Consider the following 24,857-nt stretch of genomic DNA (forward strand, 5'->3'; position numbering starts at 1 on the left):
AATATCGTCATAATAGACATCTACATCAGTCTAGTGACTATTCAAATAAAGCATTTTTCTTGTCAATTAGATTCTCTCAGTTTTCATCAAAGTTAGAGTGATCTAACCCACATGATCATACATTGAACAAAATTGTCAACATATGTGTTCTCAAATTCAGCTTTTGCAGGTGAACTTACATAGAAGAGCTCAACTGTGTATACTCTAAGTTTTAAAAAGAACTCCGATTTTTATTTCTCACATATTGTATACAAGCTGCAAAGAGGAACTGATAGCTACTACATAGAGTGAACAGTTGATTAGGAAAATGCCAGTATATAAATCTAGAGTTTTCTCAATATGGTAGCTCAAGCAACTACAACAAAATACCATAGACTGGGTGGCTTACACAAGACAATTTCACTTCTTGCTGGAAGCTAGAAGTCCCAGATCAGGGCATCAACCTGGTCAGATCCTTTTGAGAGCCCTCTTTCCGGTATGAAGATGGCTGCCTTCTCATTGTGTTCACACACAGTGCAGAAAGACAGCAGGCATCTTGGTGTCTCTCCTTAAAAAGGCACTTCTCCCATCATGAAGATCCCATGTCTATGACCTCATCTAACCCTGTTTCCCAAAAGCCCTATATCCAAATATTGTCACATTGCAGGGGAGGACTTGTGCATATAAACTGTGGAGTGGAACAAACATGGAGTCCATAATGCCACATATTCCAACAATTACTTATTGCACAACAGCATTATTGCACAAAAATATCAAGGTATATTCATATAAATATAAACAATTTACTTTCAAATGCAAAATAAATAATTTCTCCCTGCTCTAATCTTTGTCATTCTTCAATACATCCTGGTTATTTTCCTGTTAACCTATGTTGGCCTTGTTAGGTGTTCACACCATAAATAGCATATGTCCTCATGTCCAAGGAGACAGTATAGTGATGTCTCCATTGCTCCACACCATTGTGAGTGCTATATTTATCCACCTAAAGAATCACTCTTTATCCTCACGTACAAATTCAAGTGAAAGGGGCACTTGTTTTCCCAAGAAGCTCCATAAATTTGATAGTTCTAGTCCTGAGGAATAGACTCACTCTTCCTGTGATTCTACATGAGGCTCAAAGCCCCACTGACAAAAAAACGGACTTCACAATTCCGCTTTGTTGGCTCTGGCTAATGAAATATCTTTAAAACTACATTGAAAGTAAAATATCAGTCATTCTTATCAAATGAGAAGTTTTCATTCACAAAGACAGATCTAATCTTCTGAGCTTGCCTCATTTGATTTCAAATCCTCAGGTTAAAGCAACCAATGATTTTTGTTCTTTGGCTATCAAAGTGGGATACAACATCAATTAGTCCTATATATATAAAATTTATATTATGGACAAGTACAGACAGTCTTTGACTTAGGATGTTTCAACTGGTGATTGTTTAAATTTACAATAGTAGAAAAGTGACACTTCTCAGTAGAAATTATTCTTCCAATTTAATCTTTTCCTGGGCTAGCAACATGTGGTACAATGTTCTCTCATGATGCTGGGCTGTAGTGACAAGCTGCAAGTCTCTGTCACCCAGGTGACCACGGGAGTAAACATGGTATTCAGTGTACCATGCTGCTAAGCTGATGTGCAGTGGGTTAGGAGATACACATTTTCTTTCTTTAAATTTTAAATTTTTTTTTTTTTTTTTTTTTTTTTTTTTTTTTTTTTGGTGACAGGCAGAGTGGATAGTGAGAGAGAGAGAGAGAGAAAGGTCTTCCTTTTTGCTGTTGGTTCACCCACCAATGGTCGCTGCGGCCAGCACATCTTGCTGATCCGAAGCCAGGAGCCAGGTGCTTAGGGGATACACATTTTCAACTTAAGTATAGTCACCTTACAATGAATTTATTGGGACATAAATATGTACATATTTTCACATTTGTTTCTACTTTTGCCTTTACAGATTTAAAAATAAAAAAGCCTTAGGTTTTTCCTTCACAATGTGTATTCTGATGACGAATCAAAGATGAGCTCCGACTATATGCCTTTCCACATTTACTACACTCATAGGGTTTCTCTGAAGAGTGACTTCTCTGATGTCGAATAAGGTCTGAGCCACTGCTGAATGCCTTCCCACATTCACTACATTCATAGGGTTTCTCTCCAGTATGACTTCTTTCGTGTAGAATAAGGGATGTGCGCTGACTGAAGGCCTTCCCACATATCTTGCATGTGTATGGCTTCTCTCCAGTGTGAATTCTTTCATGCTGGGCAAGGTGTGCACTCTGGCTGAAGGTTTTCCCACACTGATCACATTCGTATGGTCTATCTTCAGTATGAATTCTTTTATGTCGGGTAAGAGATATTCGATGACTGAAAGCTTTCCCACATTCCTCACACTGATAGGGTTTTTCTCCAGTATGAATTCTCTGATGTTCCGTAAGAAATGATTGGCGGCCAAAAACTTTATTACATTTATTGCATTTGAACGGTTTTTCTTCAGAATGAATATTCTGATGTATTTTAAGGTTTGCAGTTCCAGAAAACATCTTCCCACATTCCTTACATTCAAAGAGCTTCTTTTTCTTTGTATGAACTTTCTGATGTTGAATAAGGGATGAATGCCTATTGCAGACCCTCTCACATTCATTGCATCTGTATAGCTTTACCCCATTATGAATTTTTAGATGCAGAGTAAGGGTTGAAAGCTGCCTGAAGACCTTCTCACATTTATCACATGAGTAGAGAATCTTTGTAGTGTGAAGTCTTTGATGAAGCATAAGCGGTAAAATCCTATTAAAGGATTTTTCACATTTTCTGCATTTATAAGGATTCTTTAAATGGTGAGTTCTGGGCTGCAGACTCTGACTTAAGGCCTCTTTATTTCCATAGGTTTTCTCTTCAGTATGAATTACTTTATGCCTGACAAGGACTGATCTCTTCTTGAAGCCTCTCCTACATTTATTACATTTATGTATTTTTTTTCTATTGTGCATTTGCTTATGACCTAAAAAGGATGACACACAACTGAAAACTCTGCCACATGTTTCGCATCGGTGGGCATTCTCAACAACATGAAATTTGTGATACATACTTAGAGATGGGCACAGGCTCAAGGTCTTCCCACAGTCAAAGATCTCCCTTCCACCATGAATTCTCTGATGTACACTAAGGGTTGCTTTCTGACTGAAGCTTCCCCCACATTCATCACATTCATAGCTCTTCTTTGTATTATGAATTCTCTGATGAAGAATGAGGGATGAGATCCGTCTGAAAGCTTTTCTACACGTATTGCACTCATAAGGCCTCTCTCCAGTATGCAAGTTCTGATGAAGTTTAAGAGATAAGCTTCGACTAAAGGTTTCCCCACATTCATTACATTTTAAGGATCTCTTCACTGTATGCTCTTTCTTGGGCTTTATTAAGATTAAATTTTTGTTGCAGTTCCTCTTTCCTGTAGGAACTTTTTGTTGTGGAGAAACTGGTTTTTGATAGATGCTTTGCCCAGATTTGTTGCATTGATTTGAAGGAAACTTCTTGGTCTCACACTTAGACCTTTTATCTAAAAGACAACAAGAAACTAAATATTTTTCTGTTCTGGAAAAATGAAGTTTGTATAACATAAATGCAGTTATCATCATCATCAATCATAACAATTTTAATGTTTTGGCATACTTTTTTGTCATATTACGGGTTTTACAGAAATATTTAATAACTAAAACAGTAGAATATGCAATTTGAAAATTAATAAAGGTTTTAGTTATAGAATAAATTTTATACCATCTATCATATTCAATTTTATGGGTTGTTCATTAAATGTTTTTTTGCATTTATATTTATTATATTTATTGTATTATTTTATTATATAAAATTTCCCTAAAACACTCACTCTCTCCCTCCCTCTCCCTCTCTGTCACTCTGCCTTTCAAAAATAAATAAATAAATAAATCTTTAAAAAATAAAAAAGTACAAGGGGCCAGTGCTGTGGTGTGGTGCCAGCATCTCATACTGGAATGCCACTCTGAGTCTCAGCTGCACTGTTTTGGATCAAGCTTCCTGCCAATGCTCCTGAGAAGGTAGCAGAAGATGGCTCAAATACCTGGGCCCTGCCACCCATGTGCAAGACCCAGACAGAGTTCCACACTCCTAGCTCCTAGCTTCTGCCTGGCCCATACCTAGCTATTGTGGCCATATGGGTAGTAAACCAGTAAATGGACTATTTCTCTCTCTCTCTCTCTCTCTCTCTCTCTCTCTCTCTCTCTGTGTGTGTGTGTGCATCTCCCACCTTTCAAATAAACCAAAAAATACTGAAACAAACAAACAAAAAAACACCACTAGATTATACCCTTGAAATGGGTGAAATTTTATGATACATAAATTATGGCTCAATGAACTTGTGAACTTTTAGAAATGTACTCTTGGGGCCAGCGCTGTGGCACAGTGGGTAAAACTACCACCTGAAGTGCCAGCATCCCATATGTGGTTTGAGACCCTGCTGCTCCACTTCCAATCCAGCTCTCTGCTATGGCCTGGGAAAGTAGTAGAAGATGGCCCAAGTTCTTGGGCCCTGGACCTGTGTAGGAGACCTGAAAAGAAGCTCCTGGCTCCTGGCTTCAGATTGGCACAGCTCCGGCCACTGCAGCCATCTTGGGAGTGAACCAGCGGATAGAAGACCTCTCTTTGTCTCTCTTTCTCTCTCTCTTTCCCTCCTTCCCTCTCTCTCTGTAATTCTGCTTTTCAAATAAATAAATAAATCTTTTTTAAAAAGCTACATGGCGGGGGGGGGGGGGGAGCCATTGTAATCCATAAGCTGTACTTTGGAAATTATATTCATTAAATAAAAGTTAAAAAAAAAAAACTACATCAGAGAAAAATTCAGTATTTAAAAAAAAAAAAAAAGAAATGTACTCTTAAAATCAAATCTCAAGGGGCAGGCATTGTGATACAACAGGTTAGGCTACTGCTTGGGATGCCCACATCCCATACTGGAATGCTGGTTCGAGTCCTGGCTACCCCACTTCTGATCCAGCTCCCTGCTAATGGCCTGGGAAAAGAAGAATATACTTGGGCTCCTGCCACTCAAATGGGAGATCCAGATGAAGTTCCTGGCTCCTGGCTTTGAACTAACTCAGCCCTGGCTGTTGCAGCCACTTGTGGAGTGAACCAGTGAATCTCTCTCTGACTTTCAAATAATTTTTTTTATTTGTATCCCTATTTTTATATAAAATTTAAAAATTTAAAAAATCTATTCACACTGAAAACAAGAGTACTGTGACAGAGGGAGACTCAGAGAGGGAGGAAGAGAGGGAGGGACAGAGAGAAATCATCCAACTGCTGGTTCACTCCCCAAATGCTTGCAATGGCCAGGACTGAGTTGACACCAAAGCCATGAGACAGGAACATAATCCAGGTCTCTCACATTAGTGGGAGGAATCCAGTCACTTCAGCCAACCCCTCTACCTCTCCTCTGTCCACATTAGCAGGAAGCTGGAATCAGGAGCTAGAGTCAGGTATGCAATCCAGCTACTCCAATTAAATGATGCAGGTGCACTAACCAATAGGCCAAATATCCACCCCAATACAGAGTATTTAAATATTTAGAGGGGTAAACATCTGTGGCCAGCATGGCAGTACAGCAGGTTAAACCACACCCACAACACTAACATCCCATATAGGCACTGGTTCAAGTCCCAGCTGCTCCACTTGCAATCCACCTTCCTGCTAATTAGCCTAGAAAAGCATTAGATAGATAGATAGATAGACAGACAGACTGACAGACCCAAATGGAGTTCCAGGCTCCTGGCTTCAGCCTGGCCCAGTCTCAGGTGTTGCGGCCACTTAGGGAGTGGAAGACCTCTATCTTTCCATCTTTCTGTCAAATAAATAAATACATCTTAAAAATTTTTTCAAAGGGGCCAGCATTGTGGCATTGCAGCTAAAGCTGCTGTCTGTGGTGGTGGTATCCCATATGGGTACTGGTTCAAGTCCCAGCTGCTCCACTTCTGAACCAGATCCATGCTAATGGCCTGGAAAAGCAATGGAAGATGGCCCAACTGCTGGGGACTCTGCCACCCATACGGGAGACCTGGAAGAAGCTCCTGGCTCCTGGTTTTGGCCTGGCCCAGTCCTAACCATTGCAGCCGTTTGGAAATGAACCAGCAGATGGAAGATCTCTCTACTCTCTCTATTCCCCTCTCTGTAACAATTCCTTTCAAATAAAGAAATTATTAAAGAATTTTCAAAAAATGGGGAAAAAAAATCAAACTCAGAGAAGAAGAAAAAACCATAAAGAGAAAAGATAAAAAGAGTAGGTCAAAAAGAATGAATCTATTAATTAACAAAATAGACGAACAAGTAGAACATAAAAGCCCAAATGATTTAAAATACCTGCTGGTGTGGAAGAATGATTATCATCCTGAGTGTGTAGGGCACCACAAACAGAACAGGCCTTAGAGCTCTGCTATTCAATCTGGTAGCCATGGGGCATGTGCAGCTACTGATCACTAGAATGTGGCTGGTCTTATCTTCCATCCATTGGTTCACTCCCCAAATGCCCACCACAGCCAGGTCTGGGCCAGGGCAAAGCCAGGAGTCAGGAACTCTATCCTGGTCTCTCATATGGGAGGCAGGGGCCTAGGTAGTTGGGCCATCAACTGCTGCCTTCCAAAGTACATTAGCAGGAAGCTGAATCAGAAGCGGAGCAGCCAGGATGGGAACTGTTACTATGATATAGAATGCAGTCCACGCAAGTAGCAGCTTAACCCACGGAACTACAATGCCAGCCCCAACTGCTCTGGTTTGAGATGTGCTATGCAAGTGTGAAGATTTAGTATTAAAGAAAAGGATGTAAAATATTTTGTAAAAATCTTGATTAAATATTGTAGTATTCTGGATATATTGGGTTAAATAAAATATATTATTAAAATTTTTCTAAAAAGCTATTTCATGTAGATACTAAAAAGCTTTAATTATATATGTAGTTCATATTTTTTAGAAGATTATTTTATTTATTTGAAAGGCAGAGTTACAAAGAGAGGAGGAGAGAAAGGAGGAGAAGGGAGGGAGGCAGGGAGGGGGCAGGGGAGGAAGGGGGAGAGAGTGAGAGAGAAAGGGTCGGGGGAGAGATGGAGAGAGGGAGGTGTCTTCTATCTGCTGGCTCACTACCTAGATGGCCCCAATGGCTGGGGCTGGGCCAAGCCAAAGCTAGCAGCCTGGAGCTTCTTCAAAGTCTCTCACGTGGGTGCAGGGGCCTAAGTACTTGGGCTATCTTTCACTGCTTTCCCAGGCACATTAGCAGGGAGCTGGATCAGAAGTGGAGCAGCTGGGTCTCAAACCAATGGCCATATGGGTGGACACTTAACCTCCTATGTCACAACACCGACCCCTGTAGCTCACATTTTATTTCTACTGTACAACTGTGCTGTAAAGGTAGACTTGGAACCTACTGAAGTAACAATTAACTATATCAGAGTGACAAACTGTTAACTATACTCTTATGCTTTTTAAAATGAATAAAACTACTTACCTCACAGGGTTTTTTTTTTTTTTTCTTGAGAATTACACATAATAAGTACAAAATCTGTGGTACATACTATATTTCCCTATCTGCCTTTCCAGTATCCAAAACTCTGAGAACTGATGCTTTCTTTTTTCTTCTTTGGTTGATGTGTGTAAATTGAAGGGAGACCCCCTCTGAACGCAGTGAGGATATTCACAGCCTTAATTTGATCATACTTATGAAGACTACTCATACTTTTTTTGTAGAAATATTAGTAGTGTTTGATTTTGGAGTGCTAATCCAGCCTCTCTGGGTATATCATGCAATATTCAGTATTTTTACCTTCATAAAATCTGAACAGATTAATTAAGAAACACATCTTGCTCCAAGGATTCTGCAGAAGGTTTGTGGACCTGCAGTTGTTTAATATCTAGTAGTAGCTACAATCATAATTCTTAGGAGTAAAGATACCACAGTGTGGCCTAATGGAGAATTAAGGAAGGAAGATAACCGAAGTTTTCAGTGATAATAATAGCAGCTCCCAAATAAGAGATCCATGATTTATTCTAGAATCCTGGCTGTTCCATATCTCAAAAGTGACATCAGCTCTGCTGGTTTTTCCACCCCTCAAATTCCTGTCTTCTCTTCATCTCTGCAACTTTCTCTATTCAGGATCTCACTCATTCTGAGTTAAATCTAACAAATATCTTTAGCTTATCCCCTGTCTTTAATCTGAAAGTTCTCTAAACCATGTCATACAAATTAACCCCAGGTGAATTAGCTCAATATTAAAATATAAAACAATTAGAAACAAACTAAAATAATATGGAATATATCCAAAATTCTAGAAGGCAGAATAATTTCTAATCATGAAAACGGCATGAGAAATTACAATGTGAATGTGAACACCTTCAACCACACAAAAATGAAAACAATTTTCATATAACCAAAGAGAAAAGCAAGAGGTAAATAAAAATAAAAACCACAGGACAGGATGGAAAATACTTAGAAGTAAAATGTGGTATTGAATGGTTAGTCTCTTCAATGTTAAAGGTCATGCTGAAGAGAAGAAAAAAAGCAGTCACCAGTAGATAGGAGGGGAAAGATAATAAGCAATTTAAGAAGAATAAGAAAACTGGAAAACAAACAAATGCCAGTAAATATACACAAAAGATACTAAGGGCCAGTGCTGTGGCACTGGAAGTTGGAATCAGAAGCTGGAGCAGGCATCAAAACAAGACACTTTAATATGGGACAGACATCCTAACCAGCACCTAAACCTGTAGGCCAAGTATCCACTCCCAAGTAAACGTTTTAATGACAACATCCAATACTAGTAAGTATTAAAATCCAAGTGATACCATACCCCCTTATTGATGGTGCTTATTTGATAATTCCCCCTTTTCAGTTACACTCATGGCTACAATTTATTATTGTGGAAAACAGAAAGCAAGATAGTACATGGAAAGGCTAACGGGCAGATTCCAGAGAAAACCAGGTACAAGCTTCCAGGAACCATGTCCCTATTAAGTTACACAGTCTGTGCTTCATTCAGCCAGCAATAAATTGTGACAACATGTGTGAAATGCTGTCTACTAGTAAAGCTCATTGGAGAGTCAGTGTGCAGAATTTGTACTGAAGCTGGCAATTTGACAATCCTTCTGAGAAGCAATTTAGCAGTCAGTGTCTGTAGTCTAAAAAGTGGCTGTACCCTTTAGTCCAGCAATCCCATTTCTGAGACTCAATAGTATAGAAAAAGATAAAATAATTAACATAAGTATGTTGACTTTAATAGAAGAAATCAGAATCTAAATGAAAAATGAAATACAAGGAATCACTAATAGAGTATTTCTACTGGGGCCAGTGCTGTGGCATAGTAGGTTAAGCCTCTGTATGTGGTACCCCCCTAAGGGTGCTAGTTACTGTCCCAGTCACTCCTCTTCCTATCCAGCTCTCTTGTTATGGCCTGGCAAAGCAATAGAAGATGGCCCAAGTATCCCTGCACCCACGTGGGAGACCTGGAAGAACCCTTGGCTCCTGTGATCGGCCCAGCTCTGGCCATTGCAGCCATTTGGGGAGTGAACTAGTGGACAGAAGACTTCTCTCTCGTTCTCTCTGCCTCTGTCTCTCTGTAACTCTGCCTTTCAAACAAATAAATAAATAAATCTAAAAAAGAAAGAATATTTCTACTAAAATAAAATGTGAATGAATATATGAACTTGATTCAAAAAAAAAACAGTGAAAATCAGTTTTATGAAATAAACCAGTTATCAGTGATAACTATGTTCACTCTTTTGGTCTTTTTCTAAATTTTACATAATGTGGCTAAATTTCTTCTGTAACTTAAGATATTCTGCTAAAGGCTATCTCTTCTCCTCTCCTGTCACAATGAAGACATTGTGTTTGCACCATGCTGCCATCTGGAGTCTTTCTATTACACACCCTTTAGAACCTTGAAGTCACACGTCAGTTGCCAGAGTTGGTGGCCTTTCCTCCCAGCTTACACTATGTAGTTGACACTATCTCCTAGCATGGCATGTCCCACGTCCAAAAAGAAATACTATCACTTAGCATGGCATGTCCCACATCCAAAAGAGTATGTTAAACAAACACACACATAAAAGAATATATAAATTGACCAACTGTATTATTTAGCTTTTTGTGACTACAACAAAATATCTACAGCAGGCCACTTTATAAAGAAAAGAGATACATTTTGGCTCATGGTTCCGGAGGTCAATGGTCCAAGATGGGTAGGCCTCTTGCGTTTGGCCTCTAGTGATGGCAGTCTCACTGGCAAAGTCCCAAGGTGGTACAGAGTACACATGGCAAGAACAGGGAGTGTGTATGTCTATGTCTTTTCTTCTTACAAAATTATCAAGATTCAAGCACAGCGGCTCTACCTTAAATTTCTAATCCAATAGAAACCACTTTCCAAAAGTCCCACTTTGTAGCTACTTTTAATTGAATAAAGTTTCTACTCTCTTAACACCATTAACACGTGACTTTGGGGACTAAACTCGAGTTCAAGGGGACAAATATTCAAATCATAGCACCAACCATAGAGGAATTCTATTTGTAAAGGAAAAAAATCCTTGCAAAGTAGCTGAAAAGAACAATTATGGAAATTTTTTTTTTACAGAATTAAGAAAATAATGCAAATTTGAACATTATCATATTACTATAATCATCAGAGGTTAACAATATCCTCTCTGAAGGGAAATATGAAAGCAGACACCCAGTGGGGTGCTAATGAGGATGAGGGTGAAAAGAGCTGAGACCCGGCCCTCACTAGGTTAATCCTCTGTCTGCGGTGCCAGCATCCCTTGTGGGCGCCGGGTTCTAGTCCTGGCTGCTCCTCTTCCAGTCCAGCTCTCTGCTGTGGCCCGGGAGGGCAGTGGAGGATGGCCCAAGTGCTTGGGCCCCTGCACCCGCATGGGAGACCAGGAAGAAGCACCTGGCTCCTGGCTCCGGATTGGCATAGCTCCAGCCGTAGCCATTTGGGGGACGAACCGTCGGAAGGAAGACCTTTCTCTCTCTCTCTCTCTCTCTCTCTCACTGTCTAACTCTATCTGTCAAATTAAAAAAAAAAAAAAAAAAGGAAGAGCTGAGACCATCAGCTGGGCTTCAATCCTGGCTCCAGTGCCACTACCTAACAAGGTGACCTCAGCCAACTCACTGAAACTCTCTGAGCATCAATTTGCTCCTCACACCACGCACCGTAATAGCAGTCCATACTTCATGAGGCTGCTGGTAGGAACCTGTGCTTAGAAATGGACCCAACACTTCGTTAGGACTGACTAATGTTGATTTTCTCCCTTTAAGGACTCATTCTGAAGAGACAGACACTCTATACAGGCCTGGAGTTCTGCAGTGTGTGTGGAAGCTCTCATATGATGTCAAGAGGCTGCTCTCACATTGCCTCTTACACAGAATTCCCATTTATACACTGCAACAGAATGAATGTTATACCTCCCAAAATTCATATGTTGAAACATTTTTTAAAAAGATATATTTATTTATTTAAAAGGCAGTCATGGGGGAGGATGGGATTTTCCATCTGCTGGCTCACTTCCCAAATGGCCAGGACTAAGCCAGGAGGCAGGAACTCCATCTAGGTCTCTCACATGAGTAGTAGGAATCCAAGTACTTGAGCCACCTTCCACTGCTTTCCAAGTGCATTAGTGGGGAGCCAGATTGGAAGCAGAGCAGCTGGCACTCGAACCAGTGCTCTGACAGTGGCTTAACCCACTGTCAGCCAGCCTCCGCATGTTGAAATCGTATCTCCCAAGGCCATGGAATGAGGAGGTGGGGGCCTTTGGGGGTGATTAAAGTCATGAGGTTCCACCCTCATGAATGGGATTAGCACCCTTAAAAAAAAGGACCCATGGGAGAACATGTGCCACTATGGGTTCAGTTGTCACTTGGGACACCTGCATCCCACATTGGAGGGCCAGTTCAAGTCCTGGCTACTCTGCTTCTGATTCAGCTTCCAGCCAATGCATCCTGGGAGGCAGATGATGGTTCAAGTGGGTGAGTTCTTACCACCCATGTGGGAAATCTGGATAGAGTACTAGACTCCTGGCTTCAGCCTGAGCCAGCCCTTGCTGTTGTGACCATTTGGGGGAGTGAACCAGCAGATGGAAGATGTCTCTCCCTTTCTCTCTGTTGCTCTGCCTTTCAAGCAAATGAAAACAAATAAACTTTAAAAGAGGCACTACAGAGCTCCTTGGCCTCTTTCACCATCTGAGAAACACGAACCTGGAAATCAGCCTCACTAAACACTAAATTAATATACAACTTGATCTTGGACTTCCAATGCCCATGACTGTGAGAGGCAAATTTCTCTCGTTTAGAAACCATGCGGTGTATGGTTTTCTGTTATAGTAAGACATAGCCTTGGTTCTCTGTCACTCACCTGGGCCACGGTGTCTTCTCAACATCTCCACCATCCAGGGTGCCTTCCCTTTCTCCAATAAGGTGATGACATTTGGTCTCCGAAAGGAAAGACCTGCAAACAAGACAAACATGGAGACTGACCATGATGTGAGCACCATGGAAGTTAGAACCAAACCCTGTGCCAACAGGTTTTATCAGCATAACGTAAGCACATAGAATGGGAAGGGCAGGTGGAGAATGGGGAGTGTTATACTGTGATGTGTAACATGAAATATACACTGGGTTTTCATCCCTGCCTCATGGCACACAGCTCCCAAATTCCTTAGGCTCTTCAAAGTGATAGGGGTGTCTTTGTAGGCTAATGAGTAATTGGTGGTCAAGGCCCATGAACACCCTCAGTATGGGCTGGTTGTCTATGAAACAACCTTGTGATTAAAGGGTGGGAAGCTTTATCCCCCTCTGACCTCCTAAAATGGGAGAGGGACTGGAGACTGAACTGATCACCAAGGGCCAATGGCTGTAATCAAACGTAATGAAACCTCCACAAACCCAAAATGCTCTCCAAACCTTCTGAGCCGCTGAATACACAAAGGGTAGCACACCCAGAGAGGACACAGAAGCTCTGCGCCACTTCCCCATCCTCTATCCAGTGCATTTCTTCCATCTGGTGTTCATCTGTATCTTTTGTAATATCTTTTATATTAAATCAGGAAAGTATTTTCCTGAGCTCTGGGAGCTGCTATAGTAGATAACCAAACTCGAGGAAAAAGTAATAGCTTATGCCAGTTTATAGTCAGTCAATCAGTCAGAGGTCCAGAAGCCTGGAGTTATAATTTGTGTTTGAAGCAGGATAGTCTTTTGGGACTAACCCCTTAACTGTGGGATCTGATGCCATCTCCAGGTACGGTCAGAACTGAATTAAACTAAAGGATACTTAGTTGGCTGACTACACATGAAAAACAATTTAGTTTTTTAAATTTCACACAGAGAAGATGAAAATTCAGTTATAGCCAGTAGAGTTGTTTATTTCTAACTCTACAAAGCAATTATTTTCCTGGAAATTGGGTAAGACACTCTTGAGGCTGATTATAAGGTTGCCCCTATCCTTCTATGCTGTCTTATGAGGCCAGGGCAAGGGCTCTGCAATCCACACCTCCCCCTCACCAGCTGCTTCTGTTCACTGTCCACTAATACAGCCTATGATGGTTTCAATTTCTAGGTTTTTTTTTTCCCTAAAGATTGTTTATTGTTTTTTTGAGAGGCAGAGTTACAGTCAGAGAGAGCAAGAGACAGAGAGAAAGGTCTTCCATCTGCTAGTTCACTCCCCAGATGGCCACAATGGCCGAAGCTGGGCTGATCCAAAGCTAGGAGCCAGGAGCCCCCTCCGGGTCTCCCACATGGGTGCAGATGCCCAAACACTTGGGTCACCCACCACTGCCTTACCAGGTCATAGCAGTGAGCTGACTGGAAGAAGAACAACCAGGACACAAACTGGCTCCTGTATGGGATGCCTGCGAGGCAGGCGAAGTTTAGCCTACTGCGCCACAGCGCCGGTTTCTCTAGTTTTGTTTCATAAACTCCCAGAACTAGCTCATCTTGATCCCTTAAAAATATAAACAAACCAGGCAGCGCATCCCACCACCCTTTCATAAGCCTGAGTCCCAGCTCTGCAGGGCCTTCTAAGTCCTAAAAACCTCAAACTCTTCCCCTTGTACCCCAAGCCCCAGGGAGGGTGGCAGTGTCTTACAATTACCCTCTCTGTGTTCCATCAGTGTCTACAATGAGCCTTTTAACAGTAACTGTTAAATCAACTGCTTATGAAATTTTCTCAAAACAACTGGGGTGTCCTCAAAAAGTTACACACAGGAGCCAGCACTGTGGCATAGCAAGTAAAGCCACTGCCTGTGGTGCTAGCATCCCATGTGGGCACCACCAGTTCAAGTCTTGGCTGCTCCACGTCCAATCCACCTCTCTGCTATGGCCTAGGAAAGCAGTAGAAGATGGTATAAGTGCTTGGGCCCATGCACCAGTGTGGGAGACCTGGAAGAATCTCCTGGCTCCTGGCTTTGGATTGGTGCAGCTTCAGCTGTTGCAGCCATTTGGGGAGTGAACCAGAGGACAGAAGACCTTTCTTTCTGTCTCTCCCTCTCTCTGTAATTCTACCTCTCAAATAAATAAAGTCTTAAAAAAAAAAGAAAAGAAAAAAACCTTTCAAGCAATGTCTTTATGTTTCTAAAAAAAGTTACACATACAGCCAACATTGTGGCACAGTAGGTTAAGCTGCTGCCTGCGTCAGTATTCCACAGGAGCACTGCTTTGAGTCCTGGTTGCTCTACTTCCAATCCATCTCCCTGCTAATGCACTCAGGAAAGCAGTGGAAGATGGCCCAAATGCTTGGGCCCCTTCCACCCCCGTAGACCTGGATGGAGCTTCAGGATCTTGGCTTTGGCCTGGCCTATCACTAGCTCCAGCAGCCACTTGGGAGTGAACCAGTGGATGAGATCTATTTATCTATCTATCTAACCTCCCCCACCCCGACACACACCCATTATGTTGCCTTTCAAATAAATAAAGAAATCTTTTTTTTAAAAAGTTACACATAGAATTTCCATATGACTTAACAATTCCATTCTTAGGTATCTACCCAAGAAAAATGCAAACAAATATACACACAAAAATTGGTACTTGAATATTCACAGCAGTATGTTCACAATAGCCGGAGAGTGGAAACAACTCAAATGCCCATCAGTAGATGAACTGATAAAAAAAAAAAGTGACCTAGCCACACAGTGTAATATTATTCATCAATGAAAAGAAATGAGGTACATATTCCAATGTGGGTAAACCTCAAAAACATTATGGTAAGTGAAAGAAGCCATATATTTATGATTTGTAAATTTATGATTTATGATTTGTAAACATCTAGAACAGGCAACCCTACAGCGACAGAAAGTAGACTGCTGGTTGTCTAATTTGGGGGAATGAGGGAATGAAAAGTAACTGCTAAGGGGTTATCAGTGTCTTCTGGGGGAAGTGGAGGAGAGGGGCAGGGAGGGAGAGTGCCCTGGTCTACTGCTTTACTACTCAAATGCCTGAATCAGTCAGGGCTAGGCAGGGAAAAGCTGGAAGCCAGGAACACATTCCAGATAATGGCAGAGACCCAATTACTTAAGCCATCACCGCGGCTTCCTAGGGTCTGTATTATCTGGAAGTAGGAGTTAGAAGCCACAGCTGAAAAACTGAATCCATGTACTGTGATACAGGATGCAAGCAACTTAACTGTAGGGATAAACATCCATTCTGAAAATTTTCCAAGACCGCAGTGATGGATGCACAACTCCAAATACACTAAAAACCAGTGAATTATATATTTCGTACAAGAGGATTGTACAGTATGTGAATTACAGCTCAATGGGACTAGTAAAAACACACAAACTGGAGTAACTTCTGTTTTCCAGGCTGGACCAGACCTGACTGACATATCCCTGGACAGGCTAGTTCTAGATTAAGGGGAAGGAAAGCCTTACCGAGGGAGACCAGGTTCTGGTAGTTCTCCAACATGACTTCTTCATACAAATCCTTCTGAATGGGACTTAGCCATTCCCATTCCTCCTGGGAGAAGTAGATGGCCAAGTCTCCAAATGTCACTGGTGCCTGAAATGTAAAATCACATGTCCAGTCCTACCATGAGTTTGTGTTTTCACACAGCTGGAAAAATATAGCGAACTCATCTCAAACATGGGGAGACATACGGGATCAGGAATCTTTTGAGGTTTGAAGGCCAAAAGGGGCAAGTGTATTAAATAAAGTTAAGTACAATACAATGTGATTTGTGTAACTGCTATTAAAGATTATGTCGCATAAAAGCATAGCAACTTGGATCTATTGGGCACTTACAAAGTCTCTGTACTTTTCTAAGCACCCAACTGTCCTGGCTCATTTAGTGCTCATGCTAACCAACAAAGAAACACTGCCAACAGAATCAGAGTGATGGTACAGGTGACAAACCGAAGCCTAGCGAGATGAGGCAACTGACTGAAGACCTTATAGCTAGCAACTGGTGAGCTAGGGTTCAACCCGGACAATCTGGTTCCCAACTCAAGCTGCTAATCACATACTCTCTAAAGATCACGTGACCATGGTAGGAAAGGGTCTCAACAAGTATAATTAGTTACCAACCAGTTGATCCTAACTTAGGCACATTACCCTAACTTGACCTGGCTGGCTTACCTACTCATTGTTGCTGGTTTAAAGGCAGGAAAAAGGGATCACAAGGAAAGCATGAGAAGAATTGAATTCTGCCAAAAACCAGCATGCGTGGAAGAGGACCTCAAGTGAGAACATAGCTAGTTGACACCCTGATTTCAACCACTGGAGACCTGACTAAACCACGGTGCCTGTACCCTGACCCATGAAATTGCACAAGAAATGTATACTGTTCTGAGCTGTAGAAATTACAGTAAATTTGTTATAGCAGCAAGAGGAAACTAATGCACAGAATTTGGAAGGCAAATGTGTTTCTTTCAGGAAACTGAATTAAAGGTGCCTATTCTGGAAAAGTACTTGATCATCTCCGGGGTGAGGCTCACTGGTCTCAGGAGACTGACCCTGCCCTCACTGCCCTGGCTCCATTCAATAGAAAGACTGTGCAGTGCTAGCTAGACAGAGCTCCACGCAAGTATGGGTTCATAAGAAGCAGCAAGCGACATGACAGCATTAACCATGGAGCAAACATGGAATGTCCCTGCCTCAGCAGGTCCCACCTGGGCATGTACCCCCCACCCCCACAGAAATCACAGGGGCTCTTGGCCTTCCAGGAACAGCATTTATCCCAGCCTGAACAGATACCTGGGAACGCTGAACAAAAAGGCAGGTGGTCATGTGCACACTGAGGGGGACAGAGAAAGGACTGCTGGTGGCTTCCTGGGCTGCTGGGCCCTTCTCAGCTCGTGCTGAGCCACGCACGACCCCTGGTCGGTGGTCGGCGAGAACCAGCTACACCGCCGACACAGCGGTCACTGCGTGCTGGGCTCCGGATCCCCTCGCGGCCCCCCGCCACCCCCAGGCGGTGAGCTTTTCTCTTTCACCCGGGAAGAAAGCCTCCAACAACCGGACGGTTTCCGATTCCCGGTGACAGGAGAAAACCAGGGACCAGGGCTTGGTGGGCGCCCAATGGGCAGGAAGTCTCCAAGGATGGACAGCAAATGCCCCACATATTACAGGGTAAGACAAAATGTTCCTGAAGAAAGAGGAATCACCACTTACCTTGGATTTCAATTTCCCTCGTACTACAGGCATTCTTCCCCCCGCCTTGAAGGTCCACATTTGGAGAGGAGCGGTGTCCAGGAGGGCAGGGCTGGGGACAAGAGAGATCATGAGGTCCACTCCTGTGGGTGGTCCCAGTTTCCAGACCTCTCAGCTGGACACATATGTGCGTGCATGCATACATACAAACAGAAGCCGGAACACCTGGAGCTTTCCTGTGCTCTCCTGGGGTCAGAAAAGGGCACAGGCAACATATTGAGTTCCTAAGATTACAATAGGCTACTGATCAGGAGACAAAAGAGCAATGCGCACACCTGGCCATCCATCGGACAACTATGTACTGATTGTCTGTTGGGAACCAGGTGCTGGGAGACCAGAGTTGGAAAACATCAAATCCAAGCACCTTACACGTCAGCAGGGAGAAGCCAGTCCATACAGAGTACAGGCATAGCTGAAGTCATCCCTATGAAAGAAGGGAGACGGAGTGGCAGGTCAGGCAGGGAAGGTCTCTGCAGGCGGCAATAGTGGGCTGAGGTCCAAATGGAGTATGAGCCACGATGGTGAGGGCAAGAGCATCTGGGCAGAGGCACAACAGGTGCACAGGTCCTGTGGTGGGGGCAGGTTTGGGTGTGTAAGGAAGCCAGGAGGTCCATGTACGGAGGCAGGGTAGTGATGTGGGGAAAGAGGTGGTGGGGGCAAGAGAGGCCAGGGCAGGAAGAGGGTGGCGATCAGTTTGGATCAAGACATCGCGGGGAGAAGAGGGGGAGCGCTGAGTAGAGGAGTGACACAATTCCACCTAACTTCCAAAAAAGCTTTTTGGGGTGGCTATGTGGCAAATAAACTGCGCGTTGCGAGGAAGAAGGGGGAGAGCAAACACTGAAGGGAGGCCCATCAGACAGCTGTGCTTTAATCTGGGGGCCGGGGGTCTGGTGCTGCGGCACAGAGGGCTGAGCCACGCACGACCCCTGGTCGGTGGTCAGCGAGAACCAGCTACACCGCCGACACGGCGGTCACTGCGTGCCGGGCTCCGGATCCCCTCGCGGCCCCCCGCCACCCCCAGGCGGTGAGCTTTTCTCTCACCCGGGAAGAAAGCCTCCAACAACCGGTTTCCGATTCCCGGAGCGGCCGCTCGGAATTCTCCTCAGAGGAGCCGGTCTGCAGCGCCAGCGAGCACGGGGACCCCCCGCGCGCTGACCCACGCCGCGCCAGCCCCTCTCCCTCACTCACCACACAGCCACCTTCCTTCTCCCGCAGGCGCGCCGTGACCCTCACACACAGGCCGACTCCGCGGCGCCCCGCACCTCACGCCCGGAGCCCACCACACCGGCGCGGGGCCCCGGGGAACAACGCGTCGGCACGCAGAGGCGCCCCACGGGGCACTCGCACAACCCAGCGCAAAAGCAAACCGCAGGCGGCCGCGGGACCACGGCGCCAGCCGCTCACCTCCGTCCTCGCAGTCCGAGACCGCGTGAAAACCCACCCAACCAGCCGGGCAGCAACCCCGCGGCGCGCCGCCCCTCGCGCCTGCGCACTCCCCTCCGGGACCCCCGAGCCCCAAGCGCCGGCCCCGCCCCTCCCACGCGCAACACGTAGGCGGACGTACGGCCCCGCCCCCAGGGCGTCCCCGGAAGCGCGAGGCCCCGCCCCCAAACAAGCCCCACGCGGAGCGCACGCGCCAGCCCTCGCCTCTCCCGGAAGTGGCCCCGCGTCGCCCTCCTCACGCGTGACAGCCTGCCGCGGCGCGAGGACACACGCTCAGGCCCTCCTCATACGCACGCACCCAACAGCCCCAGCAGCCCTTGCTGCGGACCCCACAGCTCTGCCCTGTCTGGAGCCGACGCGGAGCCGCACGCCCGCGCGTGCGCACCACGAACTCAGCCTGCGACTCCCAGGAGCCTTCGAGGTAAGGCGCGACTACGGGCCGCCGCGCTCTGACCTGCCGGTGAGGTTCAGCGGGCCGCGCCCGCTGCCAGCCGTCGGGTCCGGAGACCCGGCGACCGCGGAGAGGGGCGGAGGGGTGTTCCTGCAGGCCGGGAGTAAGGACTGTCGCCGGCGCCTTGATAGAATGAGAAGGCGTAGCAGCCATTGCGGCTCCTGGACTACATTTCCCAGAAGCCCTCGCGGTCCGTGGCTGCGCCGGGCGGTGTTGCGCCTGCGCGGCCGGCGGGCTGACTGGCGGGCTCGCGGTGGAGGCGATTCGGAGGCTGGACGCGAGGAGGTGTGGAGGGTCCGGAGGCGCCTACCGCGAAGGCCTTTGAAGTGACCGTAGCGAGATCATGAGCCTCGTGCGAGCGGGTGTGAGGTGTGGCCCCGCTTGGGCAGCCGAGACTGGCGGGTTGTGATTGCGGGGGGGTCTACACTGCGGCTGCTACGTTCGGGATCGTATTTTAACCGACACTACACATTATTTGAGCCTCCAGGATTTTCTCTACCTCCCGATTTCCCCGGGGGTGAAGGGTGCGTGTTTTAGGATTTTACATCAAGAGGAGCTCGGGTGTGGAATGGCTAAGGTCTTCCATCGTTAGCATCAGCGTTTTTCTCTTGTAAGTGTTCAGTGCGTTTATCTGTGGAGTGAACTAGTGGATGGGCGCTCTCCACCACCGTCTCTGTGTCTGCTTCTGAAACAAGCGAGCAAAAATGAATAAATAACCATCACAGTCACCAAAATAGGAGGCGAGCGGTAAATATGTAAAAACAGCCAATGCAGAGCAGAAGTCAGTAGCTAGTGGGCCGTGGACCACACCCAGCTTCGGCTACAAGGTGTGTCCACCAGCAGTTTCCATGCCTAAAAAACAGGTGCTTTCCACATGAATTGGGGTTTCTTGAGAACAGTCTCAAGAGAGACGAACTCTGGGTCTCGATCCACTTTGCTGGAGATTTATGGTAGCTCCCCCGTCTCCCACAATCCTGTTGACGCCCTGTCTGACCTGCTCATGTGGGATCTGTTCTTAATGTGTTGTCCAAGGTGAAGTAATGCTATAACTAGTACTGAAACAGAATTTTACACTCTGTGTTTCTGTGTGGGTGCAAACTGATGAAATCTTTACTTAATACATACTAAATCGATCTTCTGTATATAAAGATAATTGAAAATGAATCTTGATGTGAATGGAATGGGAAAGGGAGGGGGAGATGGGAGGGGTGCAAGTGGGAGGGAAGTTTGGCGGGGGGGGGGGGGGGGGAAGCCATTGTAATCCATAAACTGTACTTTGGGAATTTATATTTACTAAATAAAAGTTTAAAAAAATAAGAAAAAATAAATGGAGGTCTTTATGTCTCATAAGTCATAGTTATGTCTAATTGATCACAAAAGATGTATCGTTATTGGGTGCTTCTTTAAAGTTAAGTTTCTTGGGGCTGGCACTGTGGCTCACTTGGTTAATTCTGCGCCTGCGGCGCTGGCATCCCATATGGGCGCCGGGTTCTAGTCCCAGTTGCTCCTCTTCCAGTCCAGCTCTCTGCTGTGGCTTGGGAGGGCAGTGGAGGATGGCCCAAGTGCTTGGGCCCCTGTACCCGCATGGGAGACCAGGAGGAGGCACCTGGTTCCTGACTTCAGATCAGCGCAGCGCCAGCTGTAGTGGCCATTTGGAAGTGAACCAACAGAAGGAAGACCTTTCTCTCCCTCTCTCTCACTGTCTATAACTCTACCTGTCAAATAAATAATAATAGAAAAAAACATTTAAAAAAAAAGTTGTTTCTCAAAAAAAATGAAATTAAATTTGAGATGCAATGACTTTGAACAGCCCTTGTCTCGACTGTTGAGGAACAGTTTTTTTTTTTTTCGTGCAAATTGTTGAACTCTTTACTTAGTATAGACTTGGTCTTCTGTGTATAAAGTTAATTGAAAATGGATCTGAGTGGAGAATGGGACTGGGAATGAGAGAGGGAGGAGGTGGAGGGGTGGGAGGATGGGTATGGTGGGAAGAATCATTATATCCCTAAAGTTATACTTATGAAGTGCATGAAATTTGTATTCCTTTAATAAAAGTTTTCTTTGGGAAAAATTTTAAAGAAAAAAAGGAAACTGTTAGTATGATAGTATTACCTAAACTCCACACTTCCTTCGCATTTCCCCAGGTTTTTCTCTGTCCTCTTCCTGCACCAGCTGGGACAGCACGCCACACTGGGTGTCTCCTCTGGCCTGTAGCCTGCTGCAGACTGTCCTTGTCTGATGCCCAGGAGGTTCTGAAGAGCCCTGGCCGGGTTGCTGTAAAGTGCTCGCCCTTTGAGTTCGGTGCTTGCTCCTTACCAGGCTTGGGCTATGGGTAGGAACTGGCTGTTTAGTTCAACTGAAATTTAAAATTGACACATTCAGTTATTGGACAGGTATTTTGGAGCAGTTTAGAACTGTGACTCTACCCTTCCACTGTAAATTCTGTGTTCTGTAATTTGAAGAAAATTTAGCATTCAAATTGAGGTGTGCCATAAGGAAGAAATACACGATTAATACAGATTTGATACAAAAAGAATGTAATTGGCCTAATTAATTTTTTTTTTTTTGACAGGCAGAGTGGACAGTGAGAGAGAGACAGAGAGAAAGGTCTTCCTTTTGCCGTTGGTTCACCCTCCAATGGCCGCCACGGTAGGCGCGCTGCGGCTGGTGCACCGCGCTGATCCAAAGCCAGGAGCCAGGTGCTTCTCCTGGTCTCCCATGGGGTGCAGGGCCCAAGGACTTGGCCCATCCTCCACTGCACTCCCTGGCCACAGCAGAGAGCTGGCCTGGAAGAGGGGCAACCGGGACAGGATCGGTGCCCCAACCGGGACTAGAACCCGGTGTGCCGTCGCCGCAAGGCAGAGGATTAGCATAGTGAGCCGCGGCGCCGGCCTTGGCCTAATTAATTTTTAAATCTATTACATATTGGAAGGATAATTTTGGATATTTTTAGTTAAATCATATATATTCAAATTGTTTAACCTGTTTCTTTTTTTTTTTTTTTTTTTTGACAGGCAGAGTTAGTGAGAGAGAGACAGAGAGAAAGGTCTTCCTTTTCCGTTGGCTCACCCCCCAAGTGGCCACTACGGTTGGCGCACGCCGATCCGAAGCCAGGAGCCAGGTGCTTCCTCCTGGTCTCCCATGTGGGTGCAGGGCACAAGCACCTGGGTCATCCTCCACTGCACTCCCGGGCCACAGCAGAGAGCTGGACTGGAAGAGGAGCAACCGGGACAGAATCCGGCGCCCCAACCAGGACTAGAACCTGGGGTGCCGGCGCCGCAAGCGGAGGATTAGCCTAGTGAGCCGCGCCGCTGGCCGTGTTTTTTTATGTGCCTTTTAGTTTATAATAGCTGTGGCTCCCATTAGATTTTTTTTTTAAAGATTAATTTTATTTATTTGAAAGAGTTAGAAGGCTGGCGCCGTGGCTCACTAGGCTAATCTTCCGCCTGTGGCGCCAGTACACCGAGTTCTAGTCCCTGTCGGGGCGCCGGATTCTGTCCCAGTTGCTCCTCTTCCAGTCCAGCTCTCTGCTGTAGCCCGGGAGTGCAGTGGAGGATGGCTCAGGTGCTTGGGCCCTGCACCCGCATGGGAGACCAGGAGGAAGCACCTGGCTCCTAGCTTCGGATCAGTGTGGTGCACTGGCCGCAGCGGCCATTGGAGGGTGAACCAACGGTAACGGAAGACCTTTCTCCCTGTGTCTCTTTCTCACTGGCCACTCTGCCTGTCAAAAAAGAAAAAAGAAAGAGAGAGGCCTTCCATCTGCTGGTTGCTCCCCCCCCGATGGCCGCAACAATCGGAGCTGCACCCATCTGAAGCCAGGAGCCAGGAGCTTCCTCCGGGTCTCCCACACAGCTGCAGGGGCCCAAGGATTTGGGCCATCTCCCACTGCTTTCCCAGGCCATGCAGACAGCTGGATTGGAAGAGGAGCAGCCGGGTCTTGAACTGGCGCCCATAATGGATGTTGGCACTGCAGGCCAGGGCTTTAACCTGCTGCGCCACAGTGCCGGCCCCTCCCATTAGATTTTTATTAGACAGTACCACCCCAGATGATATAATTAACCTTAATTGAGAACATACTGTGGGCTCTCTTTGTTCACTTTGCACTGCTGTAACAGAGTAATTCATGCTGGGTAATTTATAAAGAGGAGAGGTTTATTTCACAGTTCTGGAGGCTTGGGAGTCCAAGAGCAAGGGGCCGGCGTCATGTGTCGGCCTTCCTGCTGCGCTTTCACGGGGCGGAGGTAGAAAGGCTCTTTTTCTAGCATTCATCCCCTCATGCCCTGAACACCTCCCAAAAGTCTCCACCTCCAACACTGTGCCACTGGGAGTAGGTTTCTTTTCTTTCCTTTTCTTTTTTTAAATACATTTAGATTTATTTGTTTATTTGAAAGAGTTACACAGAGAGAGAAGGAGATGCAGAGAGGTCTTCCATCTGATGGTTCTCTTCCCAGTTGGCCGCAACGGCCAGAGCTGCACCGGTCAGGAGCCAGGAGCTTCCTCCAGGTCTCCCACACAGGTGCAGGGGCCCAAGAACTTGGGCCATCATCCACGGCTTTCCCAGGCCATAGCAGAGAGCTGGATGGGAAGTGGAGCAGCCAGGACTTGAACCAGCGCCCATGTGCGATGCCAGCAATTCAGGCCAGGGTGTTAACTTGCTGCACCACAGCGCTGGTCCCAAGGGGAGTAGCTTTCCGAAACATGAATGTGGGGGGACACATTCAGATAATAGCAGTGCCAGACATTATGTTGTATAACTATTATCTCATTCAAACCTTAACCCTGTGAGGTTGACTCAGTAGAATCTCTCTCTCTCTGAGACTTCACTGTTGTTGTTTTTAATATTTACCTTCATGGCCTCATTAGCTCATAGGCTGAATTTTTTTTAGAGTTATTTATTTATTTGAATGTGAGAGTTACACAGAGAAAGGAGAAGTTGGGTGGGGCACTGCAGGTGGCAGCTTTAACTGCTATGCCACAGCTCCGGACCCAGACTTCACTTTCTATGTGATCTCTGGAATAACCAGCATTCTCCAGCACCTCTGTAAAACATACCTGCGGATGTGGAAGGCTCAGCTAATGCCCATGGCTAGCATAACGCTTATCCAGTAAGCCTGCATCCCCTCACACCTGCCTTCCTCCTGTCAGTTCAGTTGTGTGATTACCAAGAGCAGGTTGTATTTTATTCCCAATTTTTCATGCTAATAGGATCTGTTTCAGTTAGGTAATACAATTAACTAACATAAACCATGAAAATGTACATAGGTGAATACCTACTTTTTTTTTTC

The 24,857-nt window shown here is 45.5% G+C and overlaps 1 protein-coding gene across 11 annotated transcripts; it reads right to left on the minus strand.

Moving 5' to 3' along the window:
• Positions 1 to 1,897: 1,897 nt before the first annotated feature.
• Positions 1,898 to 19,478, minus strand: ZNF667 (zinc finger protein 667). 11 transcript variants are annotated; one of them, XM_062177808.1, is made up of 6 exons: positions 19,420 to 19,439; positions 18,043 to 18,102; positions 17,640 to 17,730; positions 15,902 to 16,028; positions 12,394 to 12,486; positions 1,898 to 3,539 (listed from the first exon to the last, which is right to left on the minus strand). In XM_062177808.1, the coding sequence occupies exons 3-6, from the start codon at positions 17,697 to 17,699 to the stop codon at positions 1,960 to 1,962; spliced, it is 1,860 nt and encodes a 619-aa protein (XP_062033792.1). In that variant the 5' UTR covers positions 17,700 to 17,730; positions 18,043 to 18,102; positions 19,420 to 19,439; the 3' UTR covers positions 1,898 to 1,959. The 11 variants fall into 11 exon arrangements, with proteins under 11 accessions (XP_062033792.1, XP_062033789.1, XP_062033791.1 ...); XM_062177805.1 differs by lacking the exon at positions 19,420 to 19,439 and adding an exon at positions 19,083 to 19,156; XM_062177807.1 differs by lacking the exon at positions 19,420 to 19,439 and adding an exon at positions 18,867 to 18,988.
• Positions 19,479 to 24,857: the final 5,379 nt, after the last annotated feature.

The sequence above is a fragment of the Lepus europaeus genome, chromosome 19, assembly GCF_033115175.1.
Source record: "Lepus europaeus isolate LE1 chromosome 19, mLepTim1.pri, whole genome shotgun sequence".
Lineage (NCBI taxonomy): Eukaryota > Metazoa > Chordata > Mammalia > Lagomorpha > Leporidae > Lepus > Lepus europaeus.